We start from the raw sequence: 15,264 nt of genomic DNA on the forward strand, positions 1-15,264 counted from the left end.
CGAGCCCCTGTACTCCTCACCATACCCTGAATATGGCCACAGCTTTTTGGCTTTCGAATCCAAAAATGACATTTTTCATAAAGTAAAAGCAAACTTAATCAAGGTTAGGTAGCATGATGGGATTGTATTTTGTAGCTAATCTACCTGCAATAATGTACCTTTGCAGCACATTCTGCTAATATTCTTTCAGGCCCAGCTGTGTCATGGAGGCCGCAAAGGCAAACTGGATGTATACTTTGCCCCTCAGTAGTTTATGAACTAACAGGAGATAAAACAAGACCCATAGCCGGGCACAGTGACTCACGCCTGTAATCCCAGCACTTTGGGAGGCCGAGACTGGCGGATCACAGGTCAGGAGTTCAAGACCAGCCTGGCCAATATGGTGAAACCCTGTCTCTACTAAAAATACAAAAATTAGCTGGGCGTGGTGGTGGGTGCCTGTAATCCCAGCTCAGGAGGCTGAGGCAGGAGAATCACTTGAATCCAGGGGGTGGAGGTTGCAGTGAGCCGAAATTGCGTCACTGCACTCCAGCCTGGGCGACAGAGTGAGACTCCTTCTCAAAAAAAAAAAAAAAAAAAAAAATTACCCACATAACTTCTTCTTTTTTTTTTTTTTTTGAGACGGAGTCTCACTCTGTCACCCAGGCCTGGAGTGCAGTGGCCGGATCTCAGCTCACTGCAAGCTCCGCCTCCCGGGTTCACACCATTCTCCTGCCTCAGCCTCCCGAGTAGCTGGGACTACAGGCGCCCGCCACCTCGCCCGGCTAGTTTTTTGCATTTTTTTTAGTAGAGACGGGGTTTCACCGTGTTAGCCAGGATGGTCTCGATCTTCTGACCTCGTGATCCACCCGTCTCGGCCTCCCAAAGTGCTGGGATTACAGGCTTGAGCCACCGCGCCGGGCCACCCAGATAACTTCTAATCAAGGCCAGAAAACAAAAGATAGTGAAAAGAACTAAAAGTATTTAGAGAAAGGGAGAGTGTGCCTGGCTGAGGCGATCAGAAGCAGCTTTGTTGTTGTTGTTGTTGTTGTTGTTGTTGTTGTTGTTTTGAGACAGAGTCTCGCTGTCGCCTGGGCTGGAGTGCAGTGGCCGGATCTCAGCTCACTGCAAGTTCCGCCTCCCGGGTTTACGCCATTCTCCTGCCTCAGCCTCCGGAGTAGCTGGGACTACAGGCGCCTGCCACCTTGCCCGGCTAGTTTTTTGGTTTTTTTTTTTTTGTATTTTTTAGTAGAGATGGGGTTTCACCGTGTTAGCCAGGATGGTCTCGATCTCCTGACCTCATGATCCGCCCGTCTCGGCCTCCCAAAGTGCTGGGATTACAGGCTTGAGCCACCGCGCCCGGCCAGAAGCAGCTTTGCTGAAGAGGTGGTATCTGAACTAGATTTGAAAGGGTGAGTCTGGGTTGAAAATGCAGCAGAGGCGAGGCAGGTTCTGTGGTGGGTGGTGGGGTACATTTCAACACCCGCAGCGGAAGGCCCAGTTTTTGCTGTGGGGGAAGGTGTGGATCAGGAGCACAGACCAGTGGACACACTTGGGTCACATCGAGGCCCCTGTCTCTCCTGACCCTCCCACTTTCCACCCCGCGGAAATTCCCAGTGCCATCCAACATGCTGTGCCCCTTTTCATGCTTCCGTGCATTTACACATGGACGCATGCCCTTTTTCACCTGGCAAAAATTCCCAGCCTTCAAAATGCCCCTCAGAGATCACTGCTTCTGGGCAGCCCACCACCGCTGGGCCATTTCTGCCTGTTTATTGCACCTGTTGTACCACGATGACATTTTTCCTGTCTGCCTCACCTGTCTGCATTCCTTAGGGAACCTTGTCTGCCTTCAGAATAGTCAGTGGAGCTTTTGAAAGGGCAGATCTTGGGGCCCCACCCCAGGAGATCCGATTCAGCAGGTCTGCGGGGACTGAGGCATGGCAGGGGAAACCGCCCACCATCTCAAGGGTGAGGCCACGACTTGGCTAGTGTGTATGTATTCTACTCAGAAATACTTAGTCAACGTCAGCTGAATTAACTAAACATAACAAAGTATCAAGTATAATACCCATAGGGTAAGCCAGTCAGGACAGAGGATAAATACATTATGAGTCTGGTTTTGCCACTGTGGTTATCCTAAAACAGTAGGGTTTAGTGTATGTATGTATATGTATTCTGTTTTTGTTTTGGGGTTTTGTTGAGACAGCGTCTTTCTTTCTCACCCAGGCTGGACTGATCTCGGCTCACTACAGCCTGGAACTCCCAGGCTCAAATGATCCTCCCACCTCAGCATCCCGAGTAGCTGGGGCTACGGGCATGCACCATGATGCCTGGCTAATTTAGAAATGTTTTGTAGAGACAGGGTCTCACTATGTTGTCCAGGCTGGCCTTGAACTCCTGGCCTCAAGCAGTCCTCCCACCTCAGCATCTCAAAGCACTGGGATTACAGGTGTGACTGGCAGTAACATGAAAGAGATGGGGTTCTTGAAGGAATGCACAGTCAATCTCGTTGTCATTTGATTCACAAGTAGCCCAGGAGTTGGGGACTCCCAGGGCTACGGTGCCAGCTCTGTACAATTCTTCATACAAAGTGTTGGCTGATCTCTGCTATTTGTACTAGAATAACAAGAGACAGATGCTCCAGCTTGATCTCAGTGAGGATTTTTATTCTGTCCTGTGTGACATTTTTGGTGATGCTCCACTGTTTGAGGGTCACACCAGAAGGTTCAGACCAAAGAGGGCCACTTGGTGATCCCAAATAAGTGACTCTCAACTGAGGGCAGTTTTGCCCCACAGGGGGCACTTGGCAATGTCTTCATTGTCAGGACTCGGGATCACTGCTGGCATCTAGTGGGTAGAGGCAGAGATGCTGCTGGGCATCCTCCAGCCACCCATGTCAAAGGATTATGTTATGAAATGTTGATTGGGAAATCGTGTTCTGGATGATGAGGTTTGCCTCTTTTTCTCCCTGGAGGAAAATGCTCATTATTTCTGCTCTGTGAGGGCGGGAGGCTTCTTTCTTTTGCTTCCTGACCTTCTCCCCTAAGCTGTATGACAGCTGTTTCCCTGACACCTGTAACAGTGTTTCTGGCACGCGGTCAGCGCTCAGTAAATATTTGTGGGATGTTATTGAAGGTAGTTCTCCCCTTTGGTAGCTGTTTTGCTATTATAGAGAGTGCTGCTTTGAACTTTGTAGAACAGAACATCTTTGTGGCCACCTGACTTTTTTTATAGAATCCAGGAAATGGAATTACTGGATCAAAAAGCACATGTATTTGAAATTTTGTTAGATATATTTGTAAAAAGTTATTGAAGATACTCAGCCCTACGCCTAGGTGCATGCCCCCAGAGAAACTCACGCATGTACCCACATACATCATGAGGATTCAGAGCAGACCTTAGGAACAGAAGGCTGGAAACCACCTGTCCGTCAACAGGAGACTGGTGTACTCATACTGCAGAGAAAATGAACCCCTGAGACCTACCCATGTTAATGTGGATAACATTCACAAAGCAAAATGAAGAAACCTAGAAAAGTCCTTTGAAGTTGCAGGAGATGATACCATTTATATAAAGTTGAAAACATTTCAGAGCTGAACTATATATTTTTAGAAATATCTGCATATGCCATATAAATTTTTAAAAAGCATAAGAATGCTAAACATGGGAGGCCGAGGCGGGTGGATCATGAGGTCAGGAGATCGAGACCATCCTGGCTAACATGGTGAAACCCCACCTCTACTAAAAATACAAAAAATTAGCCGGGCATGGTGGCGGGTGCCTGTAGTCCCAGCTACTCGGGAGGCTGAGGCAGGAGGATGGCGTGAATCCGGGAGGCGGAGCTTGCAGTGAGCCGAGATTGCGCCACTGCACTCCAGCCTGGGCGACAGAGTGAGACTCCGTCTCAAAAACAAACAAACAAAAAAAGAATGCTAAACAGCACATTCCGGAGAGGGTGAAGAAATGGGCATGCAGGTTGGGCAATAGGAAGCTGGTTAACATTGTTCCTTAGGGCTTTTTTGTGGCTTCCAGAATTTCATTAAAAACTTTTTAAAAAACATGGGCCCACATTATGAATTACATCTGCTTTTAGAGTACTAAAAACTCCAAAAACACATGGGTAACGCCAGGCACGGTGGCTCACACCTGTAATTCCAGCACTTTGGGAGGCCGAGGTGGGTGGATCATGAGGTCAGGAGTTCGAGACCACCCTGACCAACATGGTGAAACTCCATCTTTACTAAAAATAAAAAAATTAGCTGGGCATGGTGGTGGGCGCCTGTAATCCCAGCTACTCAGGAGGCTGAGGCAGGAGAATCGCTTGAACCTGGGATCTGGAGGTTGCACTGAGCCAATATAGTGCCACTACACTCCAATCTGGACAACAGCGAGACTCCATCTTTAAAAAAAAAAAAAAACATTGGCCAGGCGCGGTGGCTCAAGCCTGTAATCCCAGCACTTTGGGAGGCCGAGACGAGTGGATCACGAGGTCAGGAGATCGAGACCATCCTGGCTAACACGGTGAAACCCCATCTCTACTAAAAAAAAAAAAAATACAAAAAACTAGCCGGGCAAGGTGGCGGGCGCCTGTAGTCCCAGCTACTCGGGAGGCTGATGCAGGAGAATGGCGTGAACCCGGGAGGCGGAGCTTGCAGTGAGCCGAGATCCGGCCACTGCACTCCATCCTGGGCGATCCGTCTCAAAAAAAAAAAAAAAATAGCTGGCGTGGTGGCACACACCTGTGATCCCAGCTATTCAGTAGGCCGAGGCAGGAGAAGCGTTTGAACCTGGGAGGTGGAGGTTGCAGTGGCACTCCAGCCTGGGCGACAGAACAAGACTCCATCTCAAAAAAAGACAAAAAACAAAAAACAAAAACTGGCCGTGTGTGGTGGCTCACACCTGTAATCCCAGCACTTTGGGAGGCTGTGGTAGGTGGATCGCCAGAGGTCAGGAGTTCGAGACCAGCCTGAATGATGAAACCCTGTCTCTACTAAAAATACAAAAATTAGCCGGGGTGTGGTGGCATGTGCCTGTAATCCCAGATACTTGGGAGACTGAGGCAGGAAAATCGCTTGAACTCGGGAGGTGGAGGTTGCAGTGAGCCGAGATTGTGCCGTTCCACTCTAGCCTGGGCGACAGGGCGAGAGTCGATCTCAAAGGAAAAAAAAAACCCACATGGGTAAAACTGTTAAGAAGGCTCTTATTATCTCTTAATTGGTCATGAAATCAATTTAGTGGATTATGACTAGTATTTTTTAAAAAGTGATGTAGAATAGGGCTAGGCGTGGTGGCTCACACCTGTAATCCTGTAATCCCAGCACTCTGGGAGGCCAAGGCAGGTGGATCAATCACTTGACGTCAGGAGTTTGAGACCAGCCAGCCAATGTGGTAAAACCCGTCTGTACCAAAAAATTCAAAAATTAGCCGGGTGTGGTGGCAGCTACTCAGGATGCTGAGATGGGAGAATTGCTCAAACCAGGAGGCAGAAGTTGCAGTGAGCCGAGATCGCGCCACTGCACCGTAGCCTGAGTGACAGAGTGAGACCCTAATCTCGGAAAAGAAAAAAAAAGTGATGTAGAATAGATACAATCAGCGGGCATTTATATAGGAATGATAACTAGTTCCATCAACTTTTTATTTATGTATGTAGATATTTATATACACGTGTACTGGGTCATAATGTAAAATGTATCATAGTGATTTCTGTTTTTGTTTTTTTGAGATGGAGGCTCACTCTGTTGCCCAGGCTGGAGTGCAGTGGTACAATCTCAGCTCACTGTAACCTCCTCCTCCCGAGTTCAAGCGATTCTCATGCCTCAGCCCCCCGAGTAGCTGGGATTACAGGCGTGCATCAACATGCCCAGCTAATTTTTGTATTTTTAGTAGAGATGGAGTTTCACCATGTTGGCCAGGTTGGTCTCGAACTCCTGACCTCAAGTAATCAGCCTGCCTCGGCCTCCCAAAATGCTGGGATTACAGGTGTGAGCCACCAAGCCCAACTTATATCACTGTGGTCTCTGGTCAGAAAGGTCTGGAAAACACCACCTTAGTACAAACGCATTACATCAATTTTTATATGTAAGATATAATTCAGAAAAAATGTCAATGATGGGTTTATGATGAGAGTGAAATTGCAGACATGTTGATAAGCACAATGCTTCTTTTCTCTTTCTTGTCTTTCTGTACATAAGCAACTAGAAGCCATTTGTGTCAAGGTAACATCTGGAGAAGTGAAAGGTCAGGAAAGGCCAATGCCCTTACCAGCCACAAGTCAGCCCCAAACTGCAAGACAGAGCCAGCCACCCCAGGGGAATTCCTGCCTCGTGGGATTCCACATCGCCAGCCCTCAGCTGCTCAGGGTACAGCCGCTTGTGAGAACCGAGCCACAGTCATGCTTCCTAAGTGACTTGCGCCAACCTCCTGCTCAGGTGTTTGTACAGAGACCACTGCCAGCCCTCCAGGTGGTCCCTGCAAAGAAAGTCCCAGCCCCCAAGACTCCAAATGAACGGGGCTCAATGTTGACTCCTTTGTCTGCCTCCAACCCGCTGGCAGTAACATCTCTTTCATCCAGTTCAGCACATCCGTTTGTTTCCAACTTGCACACAAAACATACTGAGAAACTAAACAAATCGCTGAAAGTAAAGACACGCTCTGGACGGGTGTCTCGACCTCCCAAGTATAAAGCTAAAGATTATAAGTTCATAAAAACAGAGGATTTGGCGGATAGTCATCTGTCAGATTCTGATGATTATTCGGAACTCTGTGTGGAAGAAGATGAAGATCAGAGGGAGAGGCACACGCTCTTTGACTTATCGAGCTGCTCCCTGAGGCCCAAAAGCTTTAAGTGTCAGACTTGTGAAAAGTCATATATAGGAAAGGGGGGACTGGCCCGACATTTTAAACTGAATCCAGGCCATGGCCAGGTGGACCCTGAGATGGTGCTGTCTGAGAAAGCCAAGGGAAGCACCCTCCAGGGGTGCACGGAGGAAAGGACACTCGGCCTGCCCTCCCCGGGGCTGTCCATGCCAGCGGCTCCATGCGAGGGAGGGGCCCGCTCCTGCTTGGTGACAGAGTCAGCACACGGTGGCCTGCAGGTAATATTTCTGTCTGGGTATGTGTCTTTTTATTGAGCCATTCTCAGACTGCTATAAAGAAACACCTGAGACCGGGTATTTTATAAACCAAAGAGGTTTAGTTGGCTCACGGTTCCAGACTGTACAGGAAGCATGGTGCTGGCATCTGCTCAGTTTCTGGGGAGGCCTCGGGAAACAGATTCAGGGTGAAGGCAGAGTGGGAGCAGGTGCCTCATGGCCACAGCAGGAACAAGGAGCAGGGGGAGGTGTCACACACTCATTTATTTTTTTGAGACGGGTGCTGGCTCTGTAATCCAGGCTGGAGCACAGTGGCCTGATCTTGGCTCACTGCAACCTCTGCCTCCCCAGTTCAAATGATTCTCCTGCCTCAGCCTCCCAAGTAGCTGGGATTACAGGCACCCGCCACCACGCCTGGCTAATTTTTGTATTTTTGGTAGAGACGAGGTTTCACCATGTTGGCCAGGCTGGTCTTGAACTCCTGACCCCAGGTGATCCGCCTGCCTCGGCCTCCCAAAGTGCTGGGATTACAGGTGTGAGCCGCCACGCCCGGCCAGCACACACTTTTAAACAACCAGATATCATGAGAACTCACTATCATGAGAGCAGTGCCAAGGGGACGTTGCTGAACCAGCCATGAAGGTTCTGCCCCCATGATCCAGCAGCCACCTCCCACCAGGCCCCACCTCTATGGTTGGAGATTACACTTCAACATGAGATTTGGTGGGGACACAGGTTCAAACCAAATCAGTCCCAGTTCCTGCCCCTGCCTGCTCATCATCCATACACTGACCTTTATGGTGTCTGATGGGGACTCAGGCGAAGGCTCAGGCGGGACCAGAATCATTCTAGTGGAGGATCTGAGACCCCCATGTTGTCTGCACTGCTGCCCAACAGGCCAGGAGATGTGTGTCTTCTGTGTGTCGACATGATTTCATGAGCACATCTGATGGGAATGCATCCGTCAGCTCTTTAGGTTTGGTCAGTAAAACCAATGGCAGTGCACTCGTGGCTGACGCTGCCATTACAGAGGGTGTTGTTGAGAAAAGGAGTCCCCGGGGGTGCTTCTGGAGTGTCAACAGCCTCTGGCTGCTCAGCGTGTCCTCTCCCCCTTCTACGCCTTCTGAAACTCCTGATAAAGCAGGTGTGAGTCGCTATGAGTTTGCGTTATCACATCAAAAAATTTTTTTCTAAAATATTTTATTGGGCCGGGTGCAGTGGCTGACGCCTGTAATCCCAGCACTTTGGGAGGCCAAGGCGGACAGATCACTTGAGGTGACAAGTTCGAGACCAGCCTGGCCAACATGGTGAAACCCCATCTCTGTTAAAAATAACAAAATTAGCCAGGTGTGGTAGCACATGCCTGTAGTCCCAACTACTTGAGAGTCTGAGGCAGGAGAATCGCTTGAACTTGGGAGGTGGAGGTTGCAGTGAGCTGAGATGGCACCATTGCACTCTAGCCTGGGCAACAAGAGCAAATCTCCATCTCAAAAAAAAAAAAAAATATATATATATACACACACACACACACACACACACACACACACACACACACACACACATATATAGTAGTAAAATACACATAGCATGACATTTACCATCTTAACCATATTTTAAGTGTATGGTTCAAGGGTATTAAATACATTCACAGTGTTGTGCAACCATCACCCCTACACATCTCCAGAACTCTTTTCATCTTCTGAAACTAAAACTCCAAGCTTCACTTTGGGCAAGTGAAAAAGAAACAAAAAACTAAAACTCTGTTCCTGGAAAACACCAACTCTCCATTCCCCTTTCCCCCAACCCCGGCAGCCACTATTCTACTTTCTGTCTTCTATGATTTTGTCTACTCTAATTTCCTTATAGAAGTGGAGTCACGGGATATTTGTCTTTCTGTGGCTGGCTTATTTCACTTACCACGATATCTAAGGTTCATGTTATAGCCAATGTCAGAATCTCCTTCCTCTGTAAGACTGAGTAATATCTCACTGTGTGTATATACCACATGTTGCTTACTCATCTCTCAGCGGACACTTGGGTTGCTTTCACCTTCTGGCTTTTGTGAATGATGCTGCTATGAACACGGATGTCCAATTACATCTTGAGACCCTGCTTTCTATTTTTTTTTGAGACGGAGAATTGCTCTGTCACCAGGCTGGAGTGTAGTGGCGTGATCTCAGTTAACTGCAACCTCTGCCTCCCGGGTTCAAGCTGTTCTCCTGCCTCAGCCTCCTGAGTAGCTGGGACTACAGGCGCCCGCCACCGTGCCCAGCTAAGTTTTTGTATTTTTAGTAGAGACAGGGTTTCACCATGTTAGCCAGGATGGTCTCAATCTCTTGACCTTGTGATCCACCCGCCTTAGCTGCCCAAAGGGCTAGGATTACAGGCGTGAGCCACCATGCCCAGCCCAGTTTCTTTGGCTATATATCCAGAGGTGGAATTACTAGATTTTAAGTGGAATTATTTTATTTTATTTTCAAATTGTTCATTGTGTTTAGAAATGCAGCTGATTTTGTGTATTTACTTTTATTTTTTTTTTCAGTTTGGCTCTGTTGCCCAGGCTGGAGTGCAGTGGTGTGATCTCGGCTCACTGCAACCTCCGCCCCCTGGTTGCAAGCAATTCTCGTGACTCAGCCTTTCTAGTAGCTGGAATTACAGGCATGTGCTACCATACCTGGTTAATTTTTGTACTTTTAGTGGAGACAGGGTTTCGCCATATTGGCCAGGCTGGTGTCCAATTTCTGGCCTCAACTGATCTACCCACCTCAGCCTCCCAAAATGCTGGGATTATAGGCATGAGCCACCGCACCCAGCTTCATTTATTAATTCTAATTTTTTGTGTGTGTGTGTGTGTAATCTTTAGGCATTTCTACATATAAGATCATACCTGCAGTTAGAGATAATTTTACTTCTTTCTTTCCTTTTCTTTTTTTTTTTTTTGAGACGAAGTTTTGCTCTGTCACCCAGGCTGGAGTGCAATGGCGCAGTATCAGCTTACCGCAACCTCCACCTCCTGGGTTCACGCAATTCTCCTGCCTCAGCCTCCCGAGTAGCTGGGATTACAGGTGCCCGCCACCATGCCCAGCTAATTTTTTGTATTTTTAGTAGAGACGCGGGTTTCACCATGTTGGTCAGGCTGGTCTTGAACTCCTGACCTCAGGTGATCCACCTGCCTTGGCCTCCCAAAGTGCTGGGATTACAGGCATGAGCTACCGTTTTATTTCTTTTTCTTGCCTAAGTGTGCTGGCTAGAACTTCCAGCCCTGTGTTGAACAGAAGTAATGAATGGAGGCATCCTTGGCTTGTTCCTGCTTTTGGAAGAAAAGTTTTCAGTTTTTCACCATTGAGCGTGATGTGGGTTTTTCAGATATGGCTTTTATTATGTTGAGGTAGTTTCTTCTATTCTTGGTTTGTTGAATGTTTTTATCATGAAAGGGTGTTGAATTTTGTCCGTGCTTTTTCTGCATCAACTGAGATGATCGTATTTTTTTCCTTCATTCTGTTAATATGGTATATTACACTGATCAGCTTTCATATATTGAACCATCTTTGCTTTCTAGGGGTAAATCCCACTTGGTCACAGCATACAATCCTGTTAATAAGCTGCTGATTTTGGTTTGCTAGTATTTGTTTTTCTGCATCAGTGCTCATGAGGGATATTGGCCTGTAGTTTCCTTTCTCGTGGCTTCGTCTGGCTTTGGTTTCAGAGAAATGCTGGCCTCACAGAATGAGTGAGGGAGTGTTCTCTCCTCTTTAATTTTTGGAAATGTTTAAATAAAGGATTGGTGTTCATTCTTTAAATGTTTGATAGAATTTGCCAGTGAAGCCGTCAGGTCCAGGAATTTTCTTTGTTGGGAGATTTTTGATTCAATCTCCTCACTACTTTTATGTCTATTCAGATTTTCTTTTTCTTTTTTCTTTTTTTTGAGATGGAGTCTCACTCTGTCACCCAGGCTGGAGTGCAGTGGCATGATCTGGCTCACTGCAACCTCCAAGCGATTCAAGCGATTCTCCTGCCTCAGCCTCCCAAGTAGCAGGGATTACAGGCATGCACCACCATGCCCAGCTAATTTTTTTGTTTGTATTTTTAGTAGAGATGGGGTTTCACCATGACGGCCAAGCTGGTTTTGAACTCCTGACCTCACATGATCTGCTCACCTCGGTCTCCCAAAGTGCTAGGATTACAGGTGTGAGCCACTGCGCCCGGCCTCAGATTTTTTACTTCTTTGTGATTTAGTTTTGGCAGGTTTTGTGTATGTAGGAATTTGTCCATTTCATTTAGGTTATTCATGTTGTACAGTAGTTTGTAGTATTTAGTATTCTATTATAATTCTCTCTTTTTATTATTTTTTATTTATTTATTTTTTGAGACGGAGTTTTGCTCTTGTTGCCCAGGCTGGAGTGCAATGGCACGATCTCGGCTCACTACAATCTCTGCCTCCTGGGTTCAAGGGATTCTCCTGCCTCAGCTTCCCTAGTAGCTGAGATTACAGGCACCTGCCACCATGCCAAGCTGATTTTTTATATTTTTAGTAGAAACGGGGTTTCACTATGTTGGCCAGGCTAGTCTCGAACTCCTGACCTCAGGCAATCCACCTGCCTCAGTCCCCCAAAGTGCTGGCATTACAGGCATGAGCCACCGCTCCCAGCTCTTTTTTTTTTTTTGAGATAGAGTCTCACTCTGTTGCCCTGGCTAGAGTGCAGTGGTGTGATTTCAGCTCACTGCAACCTCCGCCTCCTGGGTTCAAGTGATTCTTCTGCCTCAGCCTTCAGGCGTGTACCACCACACCTGGCCAATTTTTGTAATTTTAATAGAGACAGGGTTTCACCATGTTGTCCAGGCTGGTCTCAAACTCCTGACCTCAGGTGATCTACCAGCCTCGGCCTCCCAAAATGCTGGGATAAAAGGCATGAGCCACCGGCGTGCCTGGCCTTTATTTTATTTTTCTACATTATTATTCCTATTTTCAGAGGAGGGAATTGTCAGGGAATGAGGAAATAGGACCTGAGGACAAGGTCAGATCTAGGGTTCTCTTCAAAAGCCATGCAGATGCATGGAGACAGAAAGTAGACTGGTGGCTGCCAGGGCCTGTTGGGAGGGAGGAAGGAGGAGTGACTGCTCATGGGTATGGTCTCTTTCTGAGCTGATGAAACTGTCCTGGAATTAGATAGTGGTGATGGTTGCACAATTTCACGAATGTATTATATCCACTGAATTATATACTTTCAAAGGATGAATTTTATGGTATTTTAAATCTATCCAGTAAAATAATTTAAAAGTTTTAAAAGTCATGGATAAGTAATGAATTAGGAACAAAATATAGGTTAGGTTTTAAGATGACAGTCACATCAGAGAAGCCTTTTTTTTTTTTGAGACAGAGTTTCCCTCTTGTCGCCCAGGCTGGAGTGCAGTGGTGTGATCTCGGCTCACTGCAACCTCTGCCTCCCAGGTTCAAGTGATTCTCCTGCCTTAGCCTCCCAAGTAGCTGGAATTACAGGCTTTTGCCGCCACACCCAGCTATTTTTTTGTATTTTTTAGTGGAGATGGGGTTTCACCATGTTGTCCAGGCTGGTCTTGAACTTTTGACCTCAGGTGATCCACTCGTCTTGGCCCCCCAAAGTGCTGGGATTACAGGGGTGAGCCACTGCGCCCAGCTCCAGGGAAGTCTTTTGTTTCATTTTGGTCAACATCCCAGGGTTACAGTTTGCTACCTCAGACTTAGAGGCTAGCTAATATTTAAAATTTTTTTTTTTTTTTTTTTTTTTTTAGACAGGGTCTTACTCTGTCACAGTGTTGCATCCATGGTTCACTGCTACTTCAATCTCCAGGGCTCAACCTCCTGGGCTCAAGGAGTCCTCCCACTTCAGCCTCCCAAGTAGCTGGGATTGCAGAACACACCACCAGGCCTGGCTAGTTTTTGTATGTTTGTAGAGATAGGGTTTTACCATGTTGTAGAGGCTGGTCTCAAACTTCTGGGCTCAAGCAGTCCTCTAGTCTTGGCCTCCCAAAGTGCTGGGATTACAGGCATGAGCCACTGTGCCTGGCCAATTTTTTTTTAACTTAGTTTTTTTTTTTGTAGAGATGGAGTCTCACTATATGCCCAGGCTGGCCTCCAACTTGTGGGCTCAAGTGATCCTCCTGCCTTGGCCTCCCAAAGTGCTGGGATTACAGGGGTGAGCCAGTGCACCCAGCCTGCCTAGCTAATATTGATCCTGTGTCCAACAGGGATTTTGTTGGGAACATTTAAGATGCATTGATTATAGTTAATATTTCTTGATTATGTGAAGAAGAAATAATTTAGCAAGTTCATTGCTTTTGACTTGACATTTTTCTGCTTTAAGGCTTTCATGGCAGGAAAGGAGGGAGTGCAGCAAGAGTTGAAAAACTACCTATTTGGTACTGTGTTCACTACTTGGGCAACTGGATCATTAGAAGCCCAGACCTCAGCATGATACAGTATACCCATGTAACAAACCTGCGCATGTACCTCCAAATCCAAAATTTAAACAAACAGGTTTGGGTTTTTTTTCTTTTTTTTTTTTGAGGCAGAGTTTCACTCTGTCGCCCAGGCTGGAGTGCAGGGTTGCGATCTCAGCTCACTGCAACCTCTGCCTCCTGGGTTCAAGTGATTCTCCTGCTTCAGCCTCCCAAGTAGCCAGGACTACAGGCATGTGCCACCATGCCTGGCTAATTTTTTGTATTTTTAGTAGAGATGGGGTTTCACCATGCTGGCCAGGTTAGTCTCAAACTCCTAACCTCAAATGATCCATCCACCTCAGGCTCCCAAAGTGCTGGGATTTCAGGCGTGAGCCACTGCGCCCAGCCACCAAAAGGTTTTTATGGGGTACATAAAGCATGCTTGTTTTACACTGTCTAGAATGGTCAGTCTATAGACATTGAAGAGACATTGCCATCTGAACCAGAAAATGGAGCTCTTTTGGGATCAGAGAGATACCAAGGACCTAGAAGACGTGCATGCTCAGAGACCCCTGCAGAGTCCCGCACAGCTGTCCTCCAGCAGAGAAGAGCCGCTCAGCTACCTGGTGGCCCTGCTGCGGCAGGGGAGCAGAGGGCGTCGCCAAGCAAAGCCAGGCTCAAGGAGGTACCTCACTCTTACAACCCTGGGCTTGAAAACCATGTCTTTAGCATGATATGTGGCAATTCACTATTAGTTTCTGAATCACCTAAACCGGTCACCTGAAATGTCATTGCATTAAGTGTGTGATGAAGCCAAGGACAGTAATATCTGAACTAATTCATACTCTTACCGTTTAAAGTGACTATATGGCCTTTGGTGAAGCTCGAAAGCTGCTTGACTTGATAAGTTTTGGAATAATTATAACTTGCGTTTATATGGAAGCAGTTTAGAAAACAATGGAAATGGGGCCGGGCGCGGTGGCTCAAGCCTGTAATCCCAGCACTTTGGGAGGCCGAGGCGGGTGGATCACGAGGTCAGGAGATCGAGACTATCCTGGCTAACATGGTGAAACCCCGTCTCTACTAAAAATACAAAAAACTAGCTGGGCGTGGTGGCGGGCGCCTGTAGTCTCAGCTACTTGGGAGGCTGAGGCGGGAGAATGGCGTGAACCCGGGAGGCGGAGCTTGCAGTGAGCCGAGATCACGCCACTGCACTCCAGTCTGGGAGACACAGCGAGACTCCGTCTAAAAAAAAAAAAAAAAAAAAAAAAAAAAGAAAACAATGGAAATGGTTTTCAGAACCATTATTTTTTTTTTTTTTTTGAGATGGAGTCTCACACTGTCGCCCAGGCTGGAGTGCAGTGGTGCGATCCCAGCTCACTGCACCCTCCACCTCCCGGGTTCAAGTCATTCTCCGTCCTTACCCTCCTGGGTAGCTTGGATTACAGGTGCCTGCCAACCACACCTGGCTAATTTTTGTATTTTTAGTAGAAATAGGGTTTTACCATGTTGGTCAGGCTAGTCTCAAACTCCTGACCTTGTGATCTGCCCGCCTCGGCCTCCCAAAGTGCTGGGATTACAGATGTGAGCCACCGTGCCTGGCCTTCAGAACCATTCTTTTTTTTTTTTTTTTTTTTTTGAGACGGAGTCTGGGTCTGTTGCCCAGGCTGAAGTGCAGTGGCCGGATCTCAGCTCACTGCAAGCTCCGCCTCCCGGGTTCACGCCGTTCTCCTGCCTCAGCCTCCCGAGTAGCCAGGACTACAGGCGCCCGCCA

General features: G+C 47.4%; 1 protein-coding gene across 10 annotated transcripts in view; it reads left to right on the forward strand.

The window, feature by feature from the left end:
* The window catches only part of ZNF839 (zinc finger protein 839), a 38,872-nt gene that overhangs the window by 12,399 nt on the left and 11,209 nt on the right, over nt 1-15,264 (forward strand). For 5 of the 10 annotated variants that reach the window (XM_077941739.1, XM_077941738.1, XM_015144517.3 and 2 more), the window contains 2 exons: nt 6,174-7,076; nt 13,951-14,175. In XM_077941739.1, coding sequence (XP_077797865.1) covers nt 6,234-7,076; nt 13,951-14,175 — 1,068 coding nt within the window. In that variant the 5' untranslated portion in view covers nt 6,174-6,233. Of the gene's footprint in view, nt 1-5,704; nt 5,895-6,173; nt 7,077-13,950; nt 14,176-15,264 lie in introns of all 10 variants that reach the window. The other 5 variants (XM_077941741.1, XM_077941736.1, XM_077941737.1 and 2 more) reach the window with 3 other exon arrangements.

The sequence above is a fragment of the Macaca mulatta genome, chromosome 7, assembly GCF_049350105.2.
Source record: "Macaca mulatta isolate MMU2019108-1 chromosome 7, T2T-MMU8v2.0, whole genome shotgun sequence".
Taxonomy (NCBI): Eukaryota; Metazoa; Chordata; class Mammalia; order Primates; family Cercopithecidae; genus Macaca; species Macaca mulatta.